A 25,148-nucleotide genomic window follows, 5' to 3' on the forward strand; every position below is an offset into this window, starting at 1 on the left:
CCGGTTTAATGTCAGACAATATTTTCAGGTACCGGCATTTAAGGTGTGACGGATAAATACAACAAAATAGTAATCGTAAAATCGTATGACCTGCATGAAAACTGTCGTATTTTCTAGACATAATAAGAAACAGGAATCTATGGTAACGTTTAACATTTGCCTTCAAAATAGGATACACCGCAAATACAAATTGCATGAAAAATATGACTCACTACCGTTGCATATTATGCAGTGTGGTCTTGGTGTGTGGGAATCTCCCGTTGAGATCAATCCATATTTTAAGTACTGTCAATTAAAACCCCTTAGGTTGCGGCCGAAAACGCCTGAAAAAGGGTGCATCCAAAGTAAATTTGTAGCTGTTCTTGAACCGTTTGGAGTATGAGCATAATTTTGGTCTCTTTTTGAAATATTCAAAATGTTATCATTTGGAATCATTTTGAATATTTCTCCCAAACAGTCAGAATCTGTGTAAGTGCTCTCCTGTCACTGAACTATGGATGTTTGAAAACAGAAAAAAAGGCGAATGTTATGTTCGTCTTATTTCTTTTCACAAAATCTGCCTTGAAAATGAATTTAGAATGTTGGTTCGGATTTGAAAACACTACAGGATCAAAGCTTGAGGTCTCCCCAAGTTCCAGTTCAAATTTGACAATTGTAAAACGTGGGCAGCTTTTAAAAGATGTATAACATGTTTACACATGTACTCAGCTGACGACATGCATCACCGATTTGTTTTGACAGAAGACAGAGGGCCCCTCGGTGGGCCGTCTCACTTTTTCTTGAAAGTCGTAGGCTCCTCCTCTGTTTCCTGGCTGGGCCTTTTCCCCTTCCCAAAGATGTTTGTTTTTTCCTACCGTATTTTCCACACCAATAGGTGCACTGGATTATGAAGCGCACCTTCAATGAATGGCCTATTTTGTAATTTTTGTCATACATTGGGCATTATAAGATGCAATCTGCAATGCATCCACCAGATGGTGCTACGCTCAAGGAAAAGCCAACAGAACGATCAGATGCCAGTAAAACTTATTTAATAAAGCAACGACACGGTTCACTGAACCAACAGCAAGTTATAACATTGACTCGTTAACGTTTAACTCTCTTGCCGCTGCGCTATTTCCATGTTCAACTGCGTAACCGATTGCCTTAAGTTTGAACTCTGCATTGTCAGCATGTCTCCAGCAAAGAGCCATTTTGGGGTCGAACTATTATCGTAATGACCATACACAAGGCGCATCGGATATTAAGGCGCTCCTGGGTTTCATTTTAGCGGTAACCTATCACGTAACTGAGAAGCGAGAGTGACACACTGTAGACAGATGTAACAGAGAATCCGGTAATTTTTTTCAAAATAAAACATCTTTCAGATTGTCAAATAAATAAAACACAAGTAATGTAAGTTATTTGTTCTTTCTGTGTGGCCGCGTACCAAATGACCCAATGACCGGGGGTTGGTGACCACCACTATACTCTGCAGGAACAACATCTTGTTTAAAAATGTTTTGAACAAAAAGCTTTAAAAATGTTTTGGAATTATTGTGGTTGATTTCCTAATGTTACGTTTCACCCCAAGATGGTACTTTGTACAACTGACATGGACCATGGGGTCAATTGGAACTTTTCATTCCTTGTAATTGACATTATGTTATGTTATTGCTATTTGTTGTGTACAGGCATTTTCCAAGCCATTCATTAATACAGTGCACTCCGCTTAATAGAACACCGGTTAATAGAGTAATCCGCTTAATAGAGCAAAAGGCTCTGGAACAGATTTGCCTAATGCAATTTCCTATAAAGATACTCCGCTTAGTAGAACAGATCTCCGCTTAATAGAACAGACCGTAAGCAATGAACATTGTAAACTAGTGGTTTTCGAAGTGTAGCTATCGCGATACTGTACCACTATCGCGAGAAAACGCGGTAGTTCTAGCCGTATACAGTAACAGGTAGCACGCATCACTCCACACATAGACACACGCACGTCACAATGGCTTCAACTTCATTCAAGAGACGAGAGAGATGAAGTGTAGCTATCGCGATACTGTACCACTATCGCGAGAAAACGCGGTAGTTCTAGCCGTATACAGTAACAGGTAGCACGCGTCACTCCACACATAGACCCACGCACGTCACAATGGCTTCAACTTCATTCAAGAGACGAGGGCTATCACCTGCGGATAAGAAGGACATACTCAGACGATACGATGCATTGCCGGATTCTCAGAAGGTACGCCCGCGGTTTCCAGGACTTCCCTCTTATCCAGCGCATTGAGAGGGAAGTCAACCGCAAAATTACGGACTGCTGTTTCCAGACAAAAGTAACGAAATTTTTCTTGTGATTTGAGATGTTTGACTGAAGTTGATTAAAGTTGTTGTTTGATTAAAGATATGGACGTCCACAGTCGAAATATCTCTTCTAACTCGTCAGCAGGGGGTTTTCTGCGTGCATAACTTGGTCGTTGACGTGTCTGAAGATGTACCTAATAAAGTGTCTCCGGTTAGAAACCCCGCTTAGTAGAACAGAAGCGCTTCGGCCCAATGGTGTTCTATTAAGCGGAGTGCACTGTAATCTTGAAGCTAGTTTGCATAGCACTTTGAACATCCTAACAGGGCAAAGTTAGTCACACAAATATAAAAAATGTTAAAATTGTCCCCGATCTTTCCTAACTCGTACGAGGCTCGCAGTTGAATTTGACAGTCAAAAAGTCTTACATTCAGTATAAAGGTGTCATACCAAATATTAGTAGAAATACAATATCAACAAAATTCATTGTTAATAGAGAGACGCTAAGTCACCTGAAGAGTGTAGTTAATATTAAATGCAGACAGAAGTTTGATCAACTCGGCAGAGTGCTGGAAATGAACAGAAGCTGAAAAACAAAAAAGAAAAATTGATTGAACAAATACACAAATAATCATAATTTGACAACTGACAACAGTTACAATAGTGAAATAAAGACAAAAGAGAATCAAAACAAAACAAAAAACGGTGTTGGTCATTTACATTAGTGCAGTTACATTACTTCCAGTTAAAGTACGTATGCCATTCCAAGTGTTGTAGGGAGCTGACTGCTGTCGCACTTTAGCCTAGCATTTGGCAGCTCAACTTCAAAAAAAAAAAAACACCCAGTCTCGAGAAATTTATTTTTAGACCACAGGTGCGCAATGCCCCATAAAATAAAAGGCCCAGTGTGTTCAGATGGCATTTGAGGGATGTGAAATGTACGAGTGAGTGGAAGGATGTAGACATTGCATGTAGAAAGCCTGCTTGCATGCCTCCAACTCTTCTAAAGCTAAACTACGTGTATAATTTAATCAATGCCCACTGTGGATTACTTCTTTTACAACCAGAGGTGCAGATTTACATTTGCACTGAGAATATTAACTGAGCCATCAGAATGTCTTTTTGTCAAAGTGGTCCATGGTGCAAAAAATGATTGGAAAACATTGCCTGAGAGAAATTCACCACATCAGCTGATTGTGTGGCACTTGTTTTATAAGGCTTGAGATCTTGAGTGACCCTAACTAACCCATCATGGCAAAACTGTTTCATAAAAGGTTTAATGTGACACAGAAAAATATGAATTATGTGTTGTTTTTTGTTGCTGTAACCCTTAAGCAAGTGATATTTGAATACTTGTTAACTTTTCTTTTGATAGCGGCGCGGACACCCGCAGTGACTCCTCTTGTTTTATGTTGAGAGGGAAGAAATTTAATCTGTGCTGTATGTTACACATACAGTACATTTGACAATAAAGTTTATCCAATCCAATCCAATACATGTGGACAGACACTGTCACATTTCGGTTTTTCGGTCTGGCCAGCAGGTGGCAGGAGCGGTCTCTCTAGCACACCTGCTGGCAATCATTAATCAATAGAGACATTTTTTAAGGACTCCTACGTTCGACACCTGTTGTGGGAGTATTGTTTTTGGCATTGCTTACCTCATTGCTCATTGACTAGTGGCTTTTGACCTCGTCGTGATTTCGCGTGTAGTCTCGGTACCTAGTTTGTGTGTAAGTACCATTTTGTTTTGATGATCTGGCTTTTCTTGCGGGTACAAAGTGTTACATTGTTTTTCGTTCGTAGTTTGTGGGCTTTACTTTCCTTTTCTTGCTCTTTTGTGCAAGCACCTTTTGATAGTCGTTTTTGATTTACCTCCTGGTCCTCATTGTGGACCAGCGCTTTATGTTCTCGCTTATTTTCGGTTCGGTTTGGACATTAAATTGTCTTACTTCGGAGACCTTGTTTTTGTCTACGTTTTTTGGATCCCCCTCCCTAACTCGGTTTACCCGAGTACGTAACAGACACTAAAACAATAGAATACTATATTTTGTCTCAAACCCTTTTGCTCTCTTATCTTTTATTTCAATGTTTGAATTTCAAATGTATTTAATTTTTTGTATTATTATTATTATAATAATTGTAAGACTTCTGGAGTCCCCTGTGAACAGATCAACTCCAGTTGGAGGAATGTGGAATCATAGTGAAAGTGAACCTGAAAATGAAACTGTAACATAAGGAATCATCACCGAAGCATCACTTATGGTCTTGAACTGAACACCGATAGAGACACATCGTCAAACAATTAGCTCGTAATCATGACACCTTTATGAAACAAATATAGTCAGCACCATGACGCAATTATAAAATAGCAGATACCAGATTGACAAATCCAGTGTTTTTCAATCTTTTTTGAGCCAAGACATTTCTTTCGTTGAAAAAAAATCCCATGGCACACCACTCCCTAAAATCCACTGTCCCTGAAACGGTCAACTGATATCACGCGGCATCACTGCATTTACATATAAACAATTACCAAGGCAAGTCATTTTTCCATCATATGCCCCCTTTCGATAATTAATGTTTTAAAATTTGCATGAAACAATTTGTTTCAATACGGGACATTCAGCCCACCCTACTCACCGCCTGAAAACTTCAAGATGATTATTAGATTTTTGATATGTAAGCCAATACAAGTATAGATTTCTTTCCATCTTTGAACACACACATTGATACAACACAGATGAGCCAAATGAAGAAGGCACCGGCCTAACTCTCTGAAGCAGTTTGGGTTCAGCAAGCCCGAATGCAACGTAAAGCATGCACAATCCTTCCTGAGTTACAGCTGCTTCTGCAGCTTTACTCACCATCTGCTGTGCCATGGATAAGAAGAAATTTAAATTGACCCGGTCCTGTGATGTTACCAAGTAGACTTGAAATCTGCCAGCGACAACACATATTGAAACGTTTGAAACATGGCGATGAATGGAGAATTTCAGCTTTGAGATTCCACAAAAATGATTTTCCTTGTGCGTCTTCCAGACATTTAAATGGAGTACAGCAGTTGACCTAATGGTAAAAATGGGTTGAAATAAGAGGTTTCGCATTAATCTTTGCGATATACAATTTCTATTTTGCCCCTCAAACGAACGCATTGAAATGCAAAACCGAGAATGGGCAGGTATTTATGAGACAAAATGCAGAGCTACACTGAGCTCACTGAGTAAACGCTAGCTTCTTACGGCCGTCACTCATCAAGATTGTTCCGAATATTTTTTTAAAAATCATCCGAGTGGCCACTGCGACTGAAAGCTTGTTTTGCCTCTGCTGCTTTGATACGGGACTCAGATGGCAGGGAGTGCGGCAGCCTCTCTGGGTGTCCCTCATAACCAATCAGGGGAAAGGGCCCGTCTCGTGTGTGAGCCCATCAGTCGAATTGAAGCACATTAGCGTGGCACTACTATCAGTAGGATGCTTCAATACTGGAAACATTCAATAGCTCAGGCCCAACATGAAACCACCCCATCCTATTGTCGTATTTTTATTATTTAATAAAACCTTTGCTTCAAGTCCATGCGAATCACCAGCAAAAAAAAAAAAGCTCTTCAAAGAAAAAGAGTTATTCTGAGCTTTGGTGTAGGAAATGTAACCATAATTTGACTGCAGTAAAGGTCTGACAAAGCATCTCTAGAGAGGCAAGTCCGAATTTGGTCAACCCTATCAACTGATAAATTGTCAGTTTTTTTGCCATCACTCTAGTATTCATTTCTTTTTCATTGATATGTCTAACACCACAACTTAAACGTCTTGTGCGACTTTCTTGGGTCATTTCCAGACAGGGAACACCCAATCGCAGATCAAATTAGACAGGGTGTATGCACGCTTGTGTGTGTGTGTCTGTGTGTGTGTCTGTATGTGTGTATATGTGTGTGTGTGTTTTATTTTTTATGGAATTACACAATGCTGCACTGTATAAAAGCAATTCATTTCTCAGAAAAAAATGTACACTATTGTCCAACCTGGTACTTGAGATCTTTAGGCGGAAATCCAAAATATTTCTCAGTGAGAGCTGAGCCTGTAAAAAGATAAAAAGGAAAACTGCTATTTGGGTTGTATTGTGAGCAGGAGTATTATCCTTGATGGTATTTTTTTTCTTCCATCATGAATTCGTCTCGAGGACACAGCAACAATTATCCCTTGATGATTAATAATGCCTCTTTATTCATCCATTTTTAACACCGCTTATCCTGAAAGGGGCCGCGGGGAGTTGCTGGAGCCAATCCCAGCTGACGTCGGGCAGAAGGCAGACTACAACCTGAACTGGTCGCCAGCCAGTCGCACATAGAGAGACAAACAACCATTCACACGCACATCCACACTGTCAATGAGTGGGAACTGATCCCACGTCGCCCGCACACAAGTCAGACGAGTGAGTGTACCATGACATAATCAGCGACCATGCCTCTTCATATGTATTTAAATGACATGACTGGGGGACTGGCTGGACTGTAAAATTGTAATATATGGCATCTGTTGTACGTAAGAAAGAAATATTAACCCTTTCATGCACCCTGAACCTGATAACATAAGCTGCGCACTGTAGTAACCGCTGTCCCTAAAAGAGTTAATCATGATCATTTCATCCCCTGTGTAAGCCTTGAAATCCTACCATAAAATCTCCAGTTTGCGATCGGAGCGACTGCTATGCCGCAGCTGAAAGTTGAGCTGTCGGAGAGTAATAGGATTGACGTAAGAAAGCCCCCATATGCCTGAAAAGGACAATACCAAAAATATTAATAGTATACATCATCATTTGTATGGAGCACCTTAATGAGAAACAATGAAAGAAACTGTACTCCAGTGGACCGCCACGATTTGCAGGGGATCGGGAATGGGCCTGATTGCGATTATTTCCGTGAAAAGTCGAGTTTCAATCCTAATAGTTTTTTAACAGTTTTCAGATGATGATGATGAAGATAATTAATTTGTGAAGCAGAGTTGCACGGTGTAAACAATGAACATTCACCTGGACAGCAAAGTGCAGGCATCACAACGATGGCGCCAATGCTACGGGGACAGTCTATAGTAGTGGGAAAGTCTGCTGCTTCGTAACTGACATAGCAGTTGACATTTATCCAAAAAAACTGGATCCATGTTATGACAACATCAACCAATGGTACTGCGAAGTACCGCCAAGCGGTTGTGACGGAATCCACTGGTCTTGTTGGCGTACTGTATATTGTCCTAGTTTCACAAAACCATAGTGAGCCAAAGTCAACATGTCACTGTGACAAGAGCTCTCTCCTGCTGACTGTCAATGACAAATCCGACACAGACTGATTTTAGATTGCAATTACCGGTAGATTAGCAGGTGTGTTAAGGCAGAACATTTTTTTCTGTGGATACTTGGAGGGTAGGTTCCGAAAACTTAACCTTCGAATAGCTGAATTTGCGAATGCCAAACTGCAAATATGCAGTGGTCCACTGTAAACGTATTTGTGGATTACCTTTCCATAAACTGCAACTTTATTCCCATCAATATATGGGAGCTTGATGAGGTGTCTGAGGGCATAACAGGAAACATAGCTAAGTATGATTTTTCAAATCTGCTATGTAATAAAGTACAGTATTTTCTGCATTATAAGGCACTTCGGATATATGGCACACCTTCATTGAATGGCCTATTTTAAAACTGTTTTCATATTTGGGGCGCACTGCATTATATGGCGCATAGAATAAAAGCTGCAATTGCGCTATGCATTCACGAGATCGTGATATGCTAAAGGGAATACAATACAATTCAATACAGCTTTATTTATATCGAGCCAAGCCATGCAGAACTGGTCACAAACATGGACATGAAACATACAAATACAAATGGCATTACACAACAATAAATGAAAGACAAAAGTTATGACAATTGATTCAACAAAAAGGCACGCAAACCTCGTGGGCTCACATCCCCAAGGGTCTAAATATCCTGAGAAGTCTTGCTTGTCTCCTTCCTTTGTTTAGTCAGTAGTTAACTGTGATTTTGAAATGATCTTCGTTTCATTATTGCTAAGCATAGCTCACAAAGTAGTTGTCTGTAGTTATGTGTTGGTGAATGCACATGTCAATTAGTGTTGGGCAGAACCCTTTTAGGTTACATTTGGTTCCTGCTAATAATCACCACTAGATGGCAAAGGAACATTAACAGGGAAACAACTCAATTGGGAATATAAAGAGAGTTACAGTCTCTTTATATTAAGCGCATCGAATTATAGGGCGCACTGTCGGATTTCGAGAAAATTGAATGCTTTTAGGTCTGCCTTATAGTGGAGAAAATGCAGTTGTTTTTATATGATTAAATCCATTAATTAAATAAACATTTATTTGTTTGTTTTGTTGACATGTTGGCATTCAGTCTGGCAATCTGCATCTTTTAACAGTATTTCAAGACAATGTGATTTGCTTGGAATATATATTTAATGTATGCAGTACTGCTCAGGCCTGCCAGTAAATATACAGGCCTCACTGCACATGTGTCGTTTCTTGACGACAGAGCTTTTTGGTTGAAGCTAACATACATGTTGCCAACCATTTTAAGAGGGAAGAAACTGAACATTCGTTCTATAAAGATGATTAAATCACTCAACTGAGATCTACAATTAATTTGCAATTGATTATTTATGATTGCCTTCCAAGACAGAAAAATAAGAATCAGAAATAGCTGTAATATCGACCGCACTTGGCCCTACTGATCGAATATATACAAATAATAAACACCCAACAAACCCACTCTAAAATTGCGATGTGATCTGCGACATCAGTAGTGCCCAGTCGCTGGTGGACTTCATGCAGGACCCTCTGCCCCTGGAAGCTGCTGCCTCGACCGTCCACACGAGCCACGATGATGTTTTCTGAACTGACAAGCACTGAATCCCAATTCATGCTGAAGCGGTCACTCACAGTCTGACCACCGGGGGTGCTGCGGCTACAAAAGCATAACGCTACATCTCAATGGAAATGTCTTTTGAATCAGAATTTTTCTCAATTTTCATTTTGAGGAATCTTTCAGAGGAGCAAATCAACAAATTATATTGGAATGTCTGTATTTACACCTTACAGAATAATGAGAAGTGGATGCTCATATGTTTCATCAAAATCGTTAGGGACGGTTAACTCCACATGAAGAGCTGCAAAGAAAGGAAAACATCAACGTCTTATAATTTTGCTAAGTGGATGTGTGGTTTGCCCGCAAACACTGCTTAACTTAGGTGCAATCGCTTGCATTTCTATCCTGTTTATTGTGTCGGCAGTCAAAACGGCACGCGAAAAAAATCAATTGGCTATCGATTCAACATAGACAAACTGCAGATTATTTTTATGTCGCGAGACAAACAAATTGAACTGTGATTCCAGACGGTCTGGGTCTGACACGATCACGTTACTGAGGCTGTCCATGTAATCATGGATAATTTATGAATTTTTGTTTATTGAAGTCCAAAACAGTCAAAATTAAATACATGAAAACAACAGTCATAAATAAATTACATATAAATACAACAAACACAAATATACAGTATATGTTAAATTAAGAAATATATTCATACTATTTTGTAATATCTGATTATAATTTTATTCACATCAAATATGTCATCATGATTGCTTTAACCCTTTCAGGGACAGCAGTTACTTCAGTACATAGCCTACCATATTATCAGGTTACAGGGTGCATGAAAGGGTTAAAAATGTCATATATTTTATTTCATAATGTCCTTTTCCACAATGACTTTTTTATTTCATTATGCTTTTTTTTTCAAATGACGTGAGCATTCAAATGACCTGAGACATAGCCAAGCTAAGTGATTGGCTGATCCGACAACGACATGAGCAACAGCATTTGCAGTATCGAAGGGTGGAGACTCATCACGAATGCTGCTGAGAACCCTGAGAGCCACAAGACCGAATGGCTGCGGAAGAGAAGTCGGTCTCAGAGTCATTACGAAAAGTAAACTAAAGCCTTTCTCTCAGCGAGAGAATTGCAGCAGCAGGGTGTATTTTTGATGATTTGGTGTCTTGAAGTTCACATAAAAATTCTGCATCGACGAGACCAAATGCTAACACTGCTGACAATACTCTGAGGTCCAAAGCACTAACGTTAATTGACATACCTCGTTATTCTCATTTAAAATAAAATGATGATATGAAATAGAAAGAGCTATTGTGGAAAAAACATTATGAATTAAAAATTGACTTTGTAAAACACTTGTATTTTCTAAAATCTTGGGGAAAAAAGTAATTCTTTAGTATGACACTGTTAGAATAAACGTTATGGAATATTTAATAATAATACAATTATCATGATGAGACATATTTGAAAACAATATTTCCTTATTTACACTTCAAAGGCCATCTATATTTGCTTTTTTTTAATTTGGACTCTTTTGTGCTTCACTATTAGTTATGTCTGTTATTTTAGACTAATTTTATTAGGACCTTTTATTTTTGTTTTTAAAAACTTGACAGTATGGTGTTATAAGTGAAGTAAGAATTGGTGAATGTTTGTCGCAAGATAAATACGAAAAACAAAACAAAACATCAGACTCTCGTTAGATTGACGAATTATTGATGACAATGTTTGAGTAAGGTGGCCAGATGGTGAGTCCTATCCCCAATAAGGCCCCAAATGCACTGAAACCTGTGGTACCAGGAACAGAATTGGAAATATTTGTATTTAAATTAGAATCGCTCAACTTCAATAAATGCATTGAAAAACGTGAATTTCAACGACATAAAGTGAATTTGTATTCAGTTCAGTTTGAACAATTGCATTGAAAAACTGAATCTATAGTTGTCAAATTTCAATTTGATTCTATTAGTTCAGAAGCGAAGTCCAATAAACTTGACACTGAATATAATTATTAAAAAAAACAATTAAAAATATATGAGCTGTGTTCCAATCTCTCTGAAACTGTATTTGACCCTCACTGAAAATGTAACTCAATATACAGTATGTTCACAAACAGTTGTCTAAGTTCAGATTCAAATTAGTTGTGCCAGACATCCAGGTAATTTAGAAATAGCAGTCGATTGATCACAGATATCTCCACTTTGGCCAATCAACACTTTTTTTTTAAGCATCGAATCTCCTAAGCAGCTCCAAATGCCGACAATTCGTATGCAACGTGTACTTTCAACACATGGGTATATTATTGTGATCATACCAACATGGTCGATTTCTACAGTGCGTCTTTCTCGCTTTGGTAATTTTCGGTTGGCCAGAGAATGTTGGAGTACCATGTTCTTCTCCAGAGTCGTGTAGTCTGTTGGTGACAGTTGCAGGCAAAAAAGTTGGATGGAGCAAAAGACAAAGACAGGTGTGGTGCAAATAAAGCATTAAGTAGATTAAAAGTTGCTCAAGTCATATATTTTCAAGTAATACGTACTGTACAAGAGACAATCTCCGGCCCACTGCTTCACCAAAAGTTGGGGGACACCCTGAACCGGTTGCCAGCCAATTACAGGGCACACAGAACGACCAACCATCCATGCTAACACTCACACCTCGGGACAATTTTAGAGTGTTCAATCAGCCTGCCATGCATGTTTTTGGAATGTGCGAGGAAACCGGAGTACCCGGAGAAAACCCAGGCAGGTCCGGGGAGAACATGCAAACTCCACACAGGGAGGCCCTGTTACGTTCCGAACGAATCGAGGATGTCACGCTTCGTTCGAAGAAAAATAATGTTTTCGGATCCCAAAATAGCAGACCTCAACAAGAACTCAGTACAAAAAATAATGTTTAGGACAAAAATTGCACCGTGAGAAAGAGGAAATCGCTGGTCAAAAGTGAGGACCAGGAAAAACACACAAAATAAACCCCGATAACAAAAAGTGCTCGCACGAAAGGCAAAGATAATAATAAACTCAAGACTATTAAAGCAAAAACAGTACTATACGAAGAGAACCGACGTCTAGAACAAGAGCAATAATCACGAAAACGAGAACGAGAGCCAGAATAACACACGGGCAATAGCAGTGGCACAGCATACTATTCTCTGGCAACGAAAAGCCAGAAGGACGGTCCGAATATACTGTACAAGCTCACATAGCTTACATAGCTCGTAACCATTGATGAGGGTTGGAACGTAGATCGACCGGTAAATTGAGAGCGTCACCCTTTGGCTCACCTCTTTCTTTACCACGACAGACCGATACAATGTCCGCATCACAGCAGACGCTGCGCCGATCCGCCTGTCGATCTCTCGCTCTCTCCTGCCCTCGCCTACTGGCAATGCGAACCAAACTCTGACATCGGTGGTATAGGGACCGAACAGCTCGTATCAGGGGGTTTGGTACCCCATACCCACAAAGCACCCCCCACAGAACTCCCCGAGGGACACGGTCAAACGCCTTCTCCAAGTCCACAAAACACATGTAGACTGGTTGGGTGAATTCCCACATACCCTCGAGGACCCTGCTAAGGATGTAGAACTGGTCCACTGTTCCACGACCGGGACGAAAACCACACTGCTCCTCCTCATTCTGAGGCTCGACTTCCTGACGGACCCACCTCTCCAGCACCCCTGAATAGACCTTACCAGGGAGGCTGAGAAATGTGATCCGTCTGTAGTTGGAACACACCCTCCAGTCCCACTTTTTAAAAAGAGGGACCACCACCCCGGTCTGCCAATCCAGAGGCACTCTCCCCACTGACCACGCGATGTTGCAGAGGCATGTCAACCAGGACAGCCCCACAACATATGACTTGAGCAACATTTAATCTACTTAATGCAACATCATCCTACTCCCTTGAACATAATAACTGTGTTGAATGAAGACTGATTTCTTTCTTTTTACTTTTTTATCTACCTTATTTTCTGTCAAATTATTACTGTATATGTTTTACGTTCAATAAACAAACAAACTAGTAACTAGTAAAAAACTAGTAACATTCAGAGCCTTGAGGAACTCCGGGCGGATCTCTTCCACCCCTGGGGCCTTGCCACCAAGGAGCTTTTTAACCACATCGATGACTTCAACCACAGAGATAGGATAGCCCACTTCAGAGTCCCCAGACTCTGCTTCCTCCAAGGAAGGCGTGCTGGTGGAGTTGAGGAGGTCTTCAAAGTTCTCCGCCCACTGGCTCACAACGTCCCGAGTCGAGGCCAGCAGCACCCCACTGTACACAGTGCTAATGGTGCACTGTTTCCCCCTCCTGAGATGTCGGATGGTGGACAAGAATTTCCTTGAAGCCGTCCGGAGGTCTGCTTCCATGGCTTCATCGAACTCTTCCCACGCCCAAGTTTGTGCCTCGGCGACCACCGAAGCTGCATTTCGCTTGGCCAGTTGATACCCATCAGCTCTGGGTTTCCACAGGCCATAAAGGCTCGATAGGACTCCTTCAGCTTGACGGCATCCCTTACTACTGGTGTCCACCAGCGAGTATGGGGGTTGCCGCCACGATAGGCACCAACCCCCTTACGGCCACAACTCAGATTGGCCGCCTCAACAATAGAGGCACGGAACAGTCCACTCGGACTCAATGTCCCCCACCTCCCCGGGACATGGGAAAAGCTATGTCGGAGGTGATAGTTGAAACTCCTTCTGACAGGGGATTCCGCCAGACGCTCCCAGCAAACCCTCGCAATACGTTTGGGTCTGGCAAGTCGGACCAGCCTCTTCCCCCACGATCGGCGCCAAGTCACCACCAGGTGGTGATCAGTTGACAGCTCCGCCCCTCTCTTCACCCGAGTGTCCAAAACATGCGGCCGCAAATCCGATGATACAACCACAAAGTCAGTCATCGAACTGCGGCCAACGGTGTCCTGGTGCCTAGTGCACATATGGCCACCCTTATGTTTGAACAAGGTGTTCGTTATGGATAATCCGTGGCGAGCACAGAAGTCCAATAACAAAACACAACTCGAGTTCTGATCGGGAGGCCGTTCCTCCCAATCACGCCCCTCCAGGTCTCACTGCCATTGCCCACGTGAGCATTGAAGTACCCCAGCAGAACAAGGGAGTCCCCAGCAGGAGTACTCTCCAGCACACCCTCCAAGGACTCCAAAAAGGGTGGGTATGCTGAGCTGCTGTTGGGTGCGTACACACAAACAACAGTCAGGACCCATCCCACCACCCGAAGGCGGAGGGAGGCAACCCTCTCGTCTACCGGTGTGAACCCCAATGTACAGGCACTGAGCCGGGGGGGCAATGAGTATGCCCACACCTGGTCTGCACCTTTCACTGTGAACAACTCCAGAGTGGAAGAGAGTCCAGTCCCTCTCGAGAGAACTGGTACCCGAACCAGGCTGTTTGTGGAGGTAAGTTAGACGATATCCAGTCGGAACTTTTCTACCTCGCACACCAGCTCGGGCTCCTTCCCTGCAAGAGAGGTGACATTCCACGTCCCTAGAGCTAGCTTCTGTAGCTGAGGATCGGACCGCCAGGGTCAATTATTATATATTTGTCCTTGCATTTGCAAGCGTTTTTGGTTTAGCTTGTGATTTCCTGATTAATTGGGACCAGTCTCCTTTGTTTTTTTGAACTATAAAACTTTTTTTTTTGTCAATCCTTATCTGGGTCTAGGTTTTGAATATTCCAAATTCTGTCCGGAGAACTCCAGGACAGAATTGACATCCTTGACAGCACGACCTTGTTACCTTACCTTGTATTAAAAAACAGATCGAGTTAACACTTTTTAACTTGTATTGTTTTTAAATCTGTGCCTCTCCCTGGAGGCCAATCTTACCCTTTCCATGAAACAATTCACTTCTCACATTATAGGCAAGCGGACTGAATAATTTTTTTCCCAACAAGCAACAAGTACATTTTCCATAGTCTGGCGCCTTTCTGTACCCCCCAATGGAGACTGCATATAGTATGCAAACTTAAGTCTTAAACCCGGTGTCAAAAGCATGAAAGGAACGGAAATTCCGAAACAATTTATAGGTTCCTTTTCCTGCCTGATTTCTTACCTTTCATTTTATTTAATCTGTGTAGCGTCGTTTGGGGTATTCCAGGGCCTGGGGAAATTAAAAGAATGGGAAAATGGTCACTTGTGGAATTCAATAAACTGAAGTGAGCTTTATTGAGCTACATTATGAAAACCTTGAATTATTTCCCTTCAGTGTGGCTTTGTAAAACTGACCGACTGTAAGAGTGTGGAGCTTGTATTCGTTTCCAGTTCACATAGTCAGGTACTCAAATGAAGACACTATTAAAAATAAGGCCTATCAATATAATGGATATATGTTGTAAAGTCGGAGATAGATGTGAATGGAGTCAAAAGGCTTTTTGAAATGTTTCAGTCCCCTGCACCTGACCTTGGCAACAGGAGGGAGAGGATCGATACAAACGGTCATTATTTTTTGGCCTGCCCAGTTCCCAATCAGGGAAATGTCATTTGTACCCCACCTACTCCCAAAGGGATGGTTAATTGTCCCAATGGCTTCAAGACATTGGACTGGTTGCTGGAGATACGCGATATGCAGCAGCCTCAAGATTTATCAGTTCCATGGGCCACCAGGTTCTTGTCAATATTTTGTGATTCTGTTGCCGTTGATGAAAGTACAGCATTACTTTGGATTGGACTGCAGCAGGCTTAAAGTCAAATATGTAAACAGTTGAGCCAATTGAGATTGATACTTAATACTGCCCATAATAAAGAATGGTGATGGGACAAGTCAGACTGCTGAAAATGTTGTCCCCTGATAATTGAATAGACATGCTGTTGAACTTGTGGTGTGTTAGTCATGTCAGGTGACATGTTTGTGACACATGAAAAAAAATATATTGCAGACAGAATACAAAGAATTCTGAAGACATACAGTACCTCTACATTTGAGAAGAACATGCTGATAGTTTGTGCTGAGCACTGCATCATAGTAAGTGCATTGTGACTTGAAGAGGTCACAAGTGAGGCATTCTTTATGGAACGGCTCCACGGCGAAGACCCTTGTTAAGAAGAATGGCATGCGGGTGTGAATACTGTATTTTCTACTGGACATTATATTCAAGTGAGGCAGGGGTCACCAGCATGGTGCCCGCGGACCTCATGATTAGCCCGTGGCCTCTTTTAAAAATGGCTCACCAGTGAAATGGTATTGTCATTTCCTCGGAATGTTGTAGAAGTGATCATTTGAAAAGTTAACCACTTGCAGACATCATATAAGTAAAATGCTGCTTGGAAATATTTGTTTCTTACGTTGGTTTAATTGTTGTTAGAAATTATTAACATGATCGGAGTTTTGACATGGGTGAAAATCATTATCCGATAACATCATTTGTGCAAATTAACAAATTAGGAGGTTGTATAAAAGTGGCCCTTTGCATTAATCAGGACCCAAGAGGTAGCTCTCAGTTTCAAAAAAGTTGGTGAGCCCTGATGAAACTAACACAACTATAAATGCAAACAAACACTGCTCAGAAAGCTCGGGAAACTCGACTTTCGATTAAAATCTTTTGACGGCACGTCAGAGTCTACAATGTTTCTGCACAACTTTTTGCTCTTTAACAAGAGGTTTGCTCCATGCATCAATAAATGAACTCCCAAGGACATCCACTTCCCGTAGTACGTCTTCAGTTGCACTTCATTTGCCCCGTCAGTTTGCTCCGTCAAAACATCCTATTCACAAAAGCTATTGCGCTCATGACATACCAGCACGAACAAGCCCACAAACTTTGACAGCTGAGTGCAGTTTGCCACTAATTTCCCCCTGGATGCCAAAAGCCACGCATGGCAAAGTATAAATTCTGGCTTTGCACCAAGAACACTGTGGCAGATGTTGATGAAATAATTGTCCCACGCAAGCTTTAATTTATGGCACCCCCTAATGGCCGTATTTCATGAATGGATTTTTTTTTTCCCTTCGTGGGGGCATTTTCGGTGGAAAATTTGGACATGTACTCAGTATATCGTAGCATTCGCGCATGACCAGCAACGGATGCCCAGTCGACAAGGCATTATTAGCTTCGCTGAAACAGCGTGTGCCTATTATCTCTGTTGTTTGTAACGTAGACATTGTTTATCAATGAAGCTAATTTGCATTTAGGGGGGCAAATTCTCCACAGATTACCTCATTTAAGTATGTGCAAATACCACTCGTGAACTGAGACACATTCTGCTTAACAGCGCAGTTAGTGAAACATTTTACCAGCTGTCTGTTCATTTTCAATTAGAAGCTGTTTGCTCCATTTTTTACCGTTTATGCCACGCAAGCCTTTGGTGACATTGGCTCACAGTGCCTGCAACTCTTTCAAAGCACAAGATGCAAAAATCTAAAAACAAAAACAAAAGTTTTGGGTTTTTTTGCAGCAAAATTCAAAAACATCGTGAAAAATGAATATTTAAAAGAGAACCTGCTTATGTTGGTTCGAAACATGAGAGACAGCAGCATTTTATGGTGACCTAAAAGCACATGTCCATAGTGGGGTCTCAGAATAATGGCCCCTCAAGTAAAAACCCTCAGTCACAGGACTGTGAAGATTGCAGTCATTACGAGTATGGTGGGGAGTTAGTCAAACATGAAGGGACTATATGCACACATCACTTTCACATTTGGGCTTCAGAGGCATGCTAATAATGAGAAGCATATCGGGGATATACCATTAATGTAAAAAAAATGGTAATGTTTTTCACAAGACAGCGACGATGTACGACAAACTGAAAGATGAGGATAAATGTTCCCTGGGACCTTTCTCGTGGATCAGCTGGCATCGCCTCTCTACAGCTGGGTGCCTCGCATGGACCCAGAGGAGAGTGCGGCTTCGTGACTCACTTGGGAGCCGAACAAGGAAGAAAAAAAAGATAAAGTAACACAGACTACCTGTGCAATCGTTAAACTGTCTCGCCGATTGTACAGTATAGACTTCAACTCTTTTTTTTTTCCAGGTGTTCAAATGAAAAGCTGAACATGATTGAGGCCAGAGTTGGCTTGAAGAGCTATTCCTTTATCTTTTCATCAGGCTATTGAATAGTCACCCACTTTAATATGCTTATATTTATACTTTATCATTTTAGAATTTATATTTATTTCATATACGTTTTCTTCTACTTCTCCCTTTCATAATTTCGCTGCTGTAAATTGAGAATTTCTCCATTGTTAGACAAATAAAGTTTTTCTTATCTTAAAAGTCACAACTTCGGAGAACATTTTCACCTTGAAAAGCACCAGCACCGAGCTGTAAAATATACCTATTACAAAAACTCACGTTAACACAATTATAAAGAGTGTGTTTATTTTTCCTCTATCCTGGTTTATCCTCGTCCTCCGAGGGGGTTAGGGGTGGAGTGGGGGGGGGGGGAAATATATAAAGCTGTATTATATTGTATTCACTTTAGCGTTTCGCCATCTAGTGGACGCATAGTGCAACTGCCGCCACGATTGTAGCTTCTGTTCTATACGTCTTATAATGTGTTGCACCTTATATATGAAAAACAGTTTTAAAATAGGTCAGTCATTGAAGGTGCGCCTTATAATCCGAAGCACTTTATTGTGCATAAAATATGGTATATTCATTGGATTCAATGTGTATGGAGCAGCTCATGGCGTATTGCCGGTAGAAAATATGAAATTCTGTTTATTCAAAGCAACCAGGATGGAGGAATATATATATTAGAGCTGTCAGTTTAGCGCGTTTTTATTGCCATTAATTTAAATGAATTTTAACGGGATTAAATTTTTTCTCGCGAGATTAACGCGGCACACGTCACAAGCGGATATTACGTTGCTCTATAAATACACCAGAAACAAAACAACAAGCGCGCTGCAGAAGTCCACGCCCATGTCTGTTTTCCTAGCCACGGCAGCGCGAGACACCGAAAAGGGATACTTAGAGTTTATGAATGGAAAGTTTACTTTTAAATAGTTGCCATATTGCTCCACTGACAAGACCAAAGTTATCTGTTCTTCTCTCTCTCTCTGTATCATACAGGTATACGATGTATGCCACTGACGCGATTGTTACTTGTTTGGAACTACCGGTATTTTGTGTGGAAGGTTACACTGATCTGTGTCCATATAAATAGAGCGGGTGGAGCTTCTCTGTGTTCGTCTGACAGCGACAGTGTGCTACGGTGGTAGCGACCTAGCGAAAGTAAAGCGTCTCCAGTGTTGTCATCGAACCAAGTGTAGTCATTCGAAATGAGGTCTACACAAAACCGTAGAGACTTCCGCGCAAGAAGGACCAACACAATCAACATAGCCTGACTGTGTTAGGGGGAGTGATCCCCCCGCCCCCTTACAGAATGGTTAGCCCCTGCAGCACGGGGGAAGTGCGTGTGCTTGTTTGTACGGCCGGCAGTTTCGAATACAGCGGCACATAATGAACACTGGTGTCCGGTGTCTCGTTATTCTTCAACAAACAGACAGAAACAGACTGCTGTGTTGAAAGCAAACTTGAGAAAAACGAAGTATGCAACCATGGTTTGAATCCACTATGGGCTGAGTACTAGTGTACCTTAGATGTGCACTTTATAATGTTATATTGCTCTGTTTTGATTTCATAAAAAAAGCTGTTAGAGGAGCTGTTGTGTGACAAAATATTTTTTTCATCGTTATTGATGGACAGTAATATTGTGTGAGAGATTATGTGTGAATAACTGCACCAAGTGAAAAATTGTTCACGTAAAGTTGAAAATCGAAATTGTTATTTCAGTAAATATTTGCATTTGGCACATAGAAAACTGATTCATGATTCCATGTTGATGAGAGCATTAAAATGGGGACAAAATAGGACAAAAAATGTAAAAGGAAATTCATAAACGATAAAAATGTGTGAGTAATCACGATTAATTTTTTTGTTCATTTGAGTTAATTATGACAGTTGCATTTTTAATTAGATTAAATATTTTAATCGTTTGACAGCTCTTATATGTGTGTACACACATGCACACATACGTACACACACCCTGATGATGTCAAATACACATGAATTTTGTCATTCACCTTCTTATTTGAGAACCTCAAGTTGTGCAATGTTTTACTGAAACATTGAGCAGCTGAACATACACATTCAAAAGTTTAGAGGTCAAATTAAATTCACCTGTAAAGGTTATAGTGCATTTTTGGGTGATCCTGAAATTTCCCAAGAAGGCGAATACCGTGAACCTTTTGCGACCAGTCAGAGGTGCCCAATCCATTTAACTGAGCTCCTTTTACTCCTTTTTTGATTACAAACACCTGTGGATAAAGCCAAACTGTGGCATGATTTTTACTTTTTGGACCTGGATTTGACAACTCTTGTTACAATGGATCAACAATACATGATTAATTCAACTGTAAATTTAACCAAAGACATAATAATACACCATTTGTATAGTTTTGACTAACTGCTTACTTGTTATGGGTTTTCTAAATGACTATTAGCATTCAAACTATTATGAGTAGCTTGACAGAAAGTTAACACGTGCGTTTTAAAATTCTAACTATCTGTAATAAGATACAATCTTGTAAAAAAAATGAGACCAAGATAAAGCATTTAATTTTTTTCATAACCTGTATAATTTTACTGAAAAGAATCTCTTATCTGAAAATAAATTGAATCAACCATCTTACTTTTCTGTCTCTGACAAAAAAATATTTTGGCAATAATGTCATCATAAAAATTGTTTTAGTTTAATATTTGTATATTCCCTTCATGTCCAAAATGACTGTTTGCTGTTATATTTGGTAATCTTTCACCTGATAAATAAATGCATTAGTGTCCCTGGCTTGAAGCAAAATAATTCTGATTGAATACCTGTATAACTGTTGTTGTGCTGTGCCGGTCTCTTTACTTAGGAAATAACTGTAAAACAAATTGTACATACAGGTATGTTTGTCCCAGAACATATTTCTCATGCTATTACATTATGTTGTCTTTTATAACTCTCCTTACACAGATTTGGTGCTCTCATCATAGCCCAGAATTTGAGAGACCTCCCAGCTCCCAGAGGTCAAGGGAAGAAGTTTGACGTCATCTCCCTTGAACGAGAAGCAAAAGGAATTCATGGCAGGGCAAACACAAAAAACAAAACGTGACCTAACATCATTCTAAGTAAATGTATTATTTTGATCCTAAAATGGATTATGTCTGTCATCAATATTTCTAAGAGTAAAATTGTTTCTAAATCCAAACAAATCAGAGGTCAAGCACTGTTTCATAACTGAACGTGTTCCACCTCTGACATTTGATTTTACACAAGGCAGAAAGAAGCAGAACTGAAGTGACTGCATTTTGTTTCAAGCTATGTCAGTTGTACTTGGTTGGAGATCATGGTCACGTGGCGGAATGCTCCAAGTACAATGTGTTGTAGCGGCAATGTCGTGAAGAATATTGTACAGTCTTTGGAAAACATTGGCTCTTCATTCTACGGAAAACACAGTAAACAAAGATGCGTTCTTACAAGGATACAAATACAGTATTTTCAGTGAATGTAAAACAAAGGACAATGCATTTAAATACCATGTTTTCTATACTATAAGGCACTTCAGATTATAAGGTGCTCCGTCAATAAATGTCGTGTTTTAAAACAGTTTTCACATATAGGGTGCACTGCATTATATGGCGCACACAATAGTGGCTGTGGTTGAGAAATGCATCCACTAGATGGTGCTATGCTTGAGGGAATACAATTAACTTTATTGACCGATCTATTGAAGCTGTAACAACGAGAACTGGTCACAAACACTGAAATTATGAAGACAATTTATTCAACAAAAAGGCACACAAATTTCGTAGGGTCACATCCACAGGGGGCTGAATATCCTTCGCAGTTTTGCTTGAGCCATTCTTCCTTCCTTTAGTCAGTAATTAACTACGCTTTTGGTATTATCTTCATTTGATAATTGCTGCACAAAGCTCACAAAGTAGTTGAGGGTGATTTGGTGAATGCACGTCAATTAGTGTTGGGCAGAACCCGTTAAGGTTACGATTGGTTCCTGCTAAAAAAAAAAACAACAGGAACACGAACAGGGAAACAACTTCATAGGGAATCTAAAGAGAGTTACGGTCTCTTTAAATTATTATTACTAGTAGTAAATTAGACGCATCGGACTATAGGGCGCATTTTCGGCTGTTGAGAATATTGAATACATTTAGGTGTGCCTTATAGTGTGGAAAATACGGTAAATAACCAAAGCAACAAGAAAACACTTTTTAGAGTAAAAAAAAAATTCAGTATCAGGTTTTTATGTTCGCTCATCAAGCACACTATATCCGAAGTTTGTTTGTTCAATTCCCAAAGACAACGCTGAAGAGTAATGCTCGTGCTGGCGCAATAAATTCTCTTAATGAATGAAAGGTGAAAAGAGTAGTTGGCATCCATATTGCTGGCTGTTGTCCGCACAAAATGATGAAATTGGGACTACCATTAGTACGGTATTTGTGATCGTTGTGAAATAGAATCCAGATGAGATTCGATTGTGCTCTGTGGTCATCTTTTTGCCCTATCACCTTTAACTGACAGCTGTGATGTAGCAATTTTTCATCATAACAATTATATATAAAAACAATGATTTGTTGATGGACACTTTTTATTGTGTTTAGTAAATAAAAGTTGAATTGTGTAAAAATGGCCCTCATACCCTTCAATTTTACTCTTTTCAAAGCTGCTGCTAGTGTGTCACTCACTCAGCTCGCTCGGTCCCCTCCCGACTTTTCAGCTGTTTTCAGTTTTTCTGCCATGTGTTTCTGCCATGTCTTCACTTCATCTGTTTTCATTCAGTCTGTCGGATTACTTTGTGTTTGTCAGGTCAGTTTCAAGAGCTCTTTTTTGCCATGCCTTTTTTGTTGTTGCTGTTATGTTTCCTATTGTTTCAGCGGTGCCTTTCAGATTCGTTTAATAAATGCTTGTGACTTTGCTGCCTGCAATCCGCACCTGTGCTTTCTATATTTGGTTCTGCCGACTTGCATCAGTAATCGTTATTGACACTAAAAAGAAAGACCTCTCTTTTCGTGCATTCCTGAGAAGTTCAATTGAGAATTTCTGCAATTCTGTCTCATGTATATATTTTTTGTCGTGTTAACTGTTCACTTTTATTTCAAAACAGATTTCCTAGCATGTTTTGGGAGATATACTTACCTGTCGACTGATCCACTTCTCTGAAATCAGCACATGTCTCTGATTTGAAAGGAACAAATCGCAACAGCGTCAGAAATTTTCTGTACATTTTTAATGATCATTTGAGAAAGTCCATGAAATAAAAGAATCCTACCTTTGTGCATTTAGTTGTATGTATGTCGCAGAGCGTAAAAATGGACATGTTTTGTGCCCGATTTACCCAGCGCACAGCCAACGTGTCCACTGTCACCCATTTCACCATGGTGATGTAAAATTGACTAAAACGAATAAATCACACGCCCTGACAACTTCAGAAAGCAGTTTCAATTTTCAGGGAATGTATTATAAAACAAACTTTGACTGCAGGTTTACCTTTTCACAAGACTGTCTGGAGGTAACAGTTGAGTTGTTTGGGAGCTGCCATCAAGAAGGACAACATATAGGCTTACAGTGGGATTGATTTGACCCATCTGGATGAATATAAGAAGAACGCCAGTTGATTTAAATCAATCAAATCAAATCAAATGTGACAAATAATTCATGGTGCACTGCACAGTGATGATAAGAATGCAACACAGTATAATTATGTATGAATGAGGTTTCATAAGTTATGAAGGAGGGCGGGGGGTTCATAGTAATGGAATATACGACTATTTGCAGATGTCCATGTGGAGAGAAACCTGTAATGTGCTATACAAAGGCCCTGGACAAGATAATCCATAATTCCTGTCTTCTTAAATCCTTTGCTTCTTGCTTCACCCCACTGATCTGCCTGTATCGACATTTGACATATTTTTCAAAGCACAAATAACTGCATGAATTAGTCTCGTGATGTGATTGGAACACGTTCAGACAGTAACACTGAAAAAAAACAAACAAAAAAAACAAGGGAGACTGTTCTTTCCAATTACCACCCCAATCAAATTAACAGTAAAAGAATGCGCTAAAAAAACTAGTCACATTTTTCTTCCTTGTGAATGCAATTCTTTTTCCTTTAAAAATCAACATTGTTGGAATTAATATAACAAAATCATTATTATTATGCTGGCGGTACAGTGATTGACTGGTTATCACTTTGCGCCTCATAGTGCAGAGATGCAGGGTTCGATTCCGGCTCCGGCCTTCTTTTGTGGTGTTTGTGTGTTCTCCCCCGTGCCTGTGTGGGTTATCTCTGGGTACTCCGGTTTCCTCCCACATTCCAAAAACATGCATGGTTTGTTAATGGGACATTCTAAATTGTCCCAAGGTGTGATTGTGAGCGTGAATGGTAGTTTGTCTTTGCGTGCCCTGCGACTAGCTGGCAACCGGTTCTGGTTGTACCCCGCCTACTGCCCAAAGACACCTGGGATAGTTTCCAGCATGACCGCCACCCTTGTGAGGATAAGCAAATAGAAAATGGATGGATGGATGTATTGCATAGTGTGTTTTTCATGCGTTATATTTTGGATATATTTAATTGTCTCGCAGTAATAATTTTGAGGAACACTGCATTCTTTTTATTTTTGTGACTTTCTGCCATAAACATTAACACTGAAACAATTAAGGGATTTTAATGTCATTTTGTGTGTGGTGACTAATATAACAAAAATGTCACTTTTTGAAACAAATTATTGAATTACATAAATGGACTTTCCCTCTATATTCAAATTATCTGGCACCCAACTGCAATACATCTTTTATCAGAGAGATCTTTGAGACACTTGACAAAGTGTGTTTACTACATTGTCTCACTAAAATGCATTTTAAAAACTCTCCTACCTCACATATTGGTGGCACAGATCCCCCTTGCTTTTCTAGTTCTCGGTTTTAAAAGGCGCTCATTAATATTCAACATTTG

General features: G+C 40.2%; 1 protein-coding gene across 1 annotated transcript in view; it reads right to left on the reverse strand.

Moving 5' to 3' along the window:
• LOC127612045 (inactive dipeptidyl peptidase 10-like) overlaps positions 1–25,148 on the reverse strand; it is a 124,348-nt gene that overhangs the window by 2,424 nt on the left and 96,776 nt on the right. The window contains exons 10-25 of the mRNA XM_052083007.1: positions 23,684–23,781; positions 23,466–23,589; positions 23,333–23,371; positions 21,512–21,619; positions 21,148–21,233; positions 21,010–21,057; positions 16,103–16,224; positions 15,246–15,293; positions 11,493–11,591; positions 9,392–9,461; positions 9,065–9,259; positions 7,791–7,845; positions 6,953–7,052; positions 6,303–6,358; positions 5,151–5,223; positions 2,797–2,870 (exon numbers count right to left, since the gene is read on the reverse strand). Of these exons, the coding sequence (XP_051938967.1) occupies positions 2,797–2,870; positions 5,151–5,223; positions 6,303–6,358; positions 6,953–7,052; positions 7,791–7,845; positions 9,065–9,259; positions 9,392–9,461; positions 11,493–11,591; positions 15,246–15,293; positions 16,103–16,224; positions 21,010–21,057; positions 21,148–21,233; positions 21,512–21,619; positions 23,333–23,371; positions 23,466–23,589; positions 23,684–23,781 (1,395 nt within the window). The remainder of the gene's footprint in view (positions 1–2,796; positions 2,871–5,150; positions 5,224–6,302; positions 6,359–6,952; positions 7,053–7,790; positions 7,846–9,064; positions 9,260–9,391; positions 9,462–11,492; positions 11,592–15,245; positions 15,294–16,102; positions 16,225–21,009; positions 21,058–21,147; positions 21,234–21,511; positions 21,620–23,332; positions 23,372–23,465; positions 23,590–23,683; positions 23,782–25,148) is intronic.

Source organism: Hippocampus zosterae, chromosome 12 (genome assembly GCF_025434085.1).
Source record: "Hippocampus zosterae strain Florida chromosome 12, ASM2543408v3, whole genome shotgun sequence".
In the NCBI taxonomy this organism is placed as follows: domain Eukaryota; kingdom Metazoa; phylum Chordata; class Actinopteri; order Syngnathiformes; family Syngnathidae; genus Hippocampus; species Hippocampus zosterae.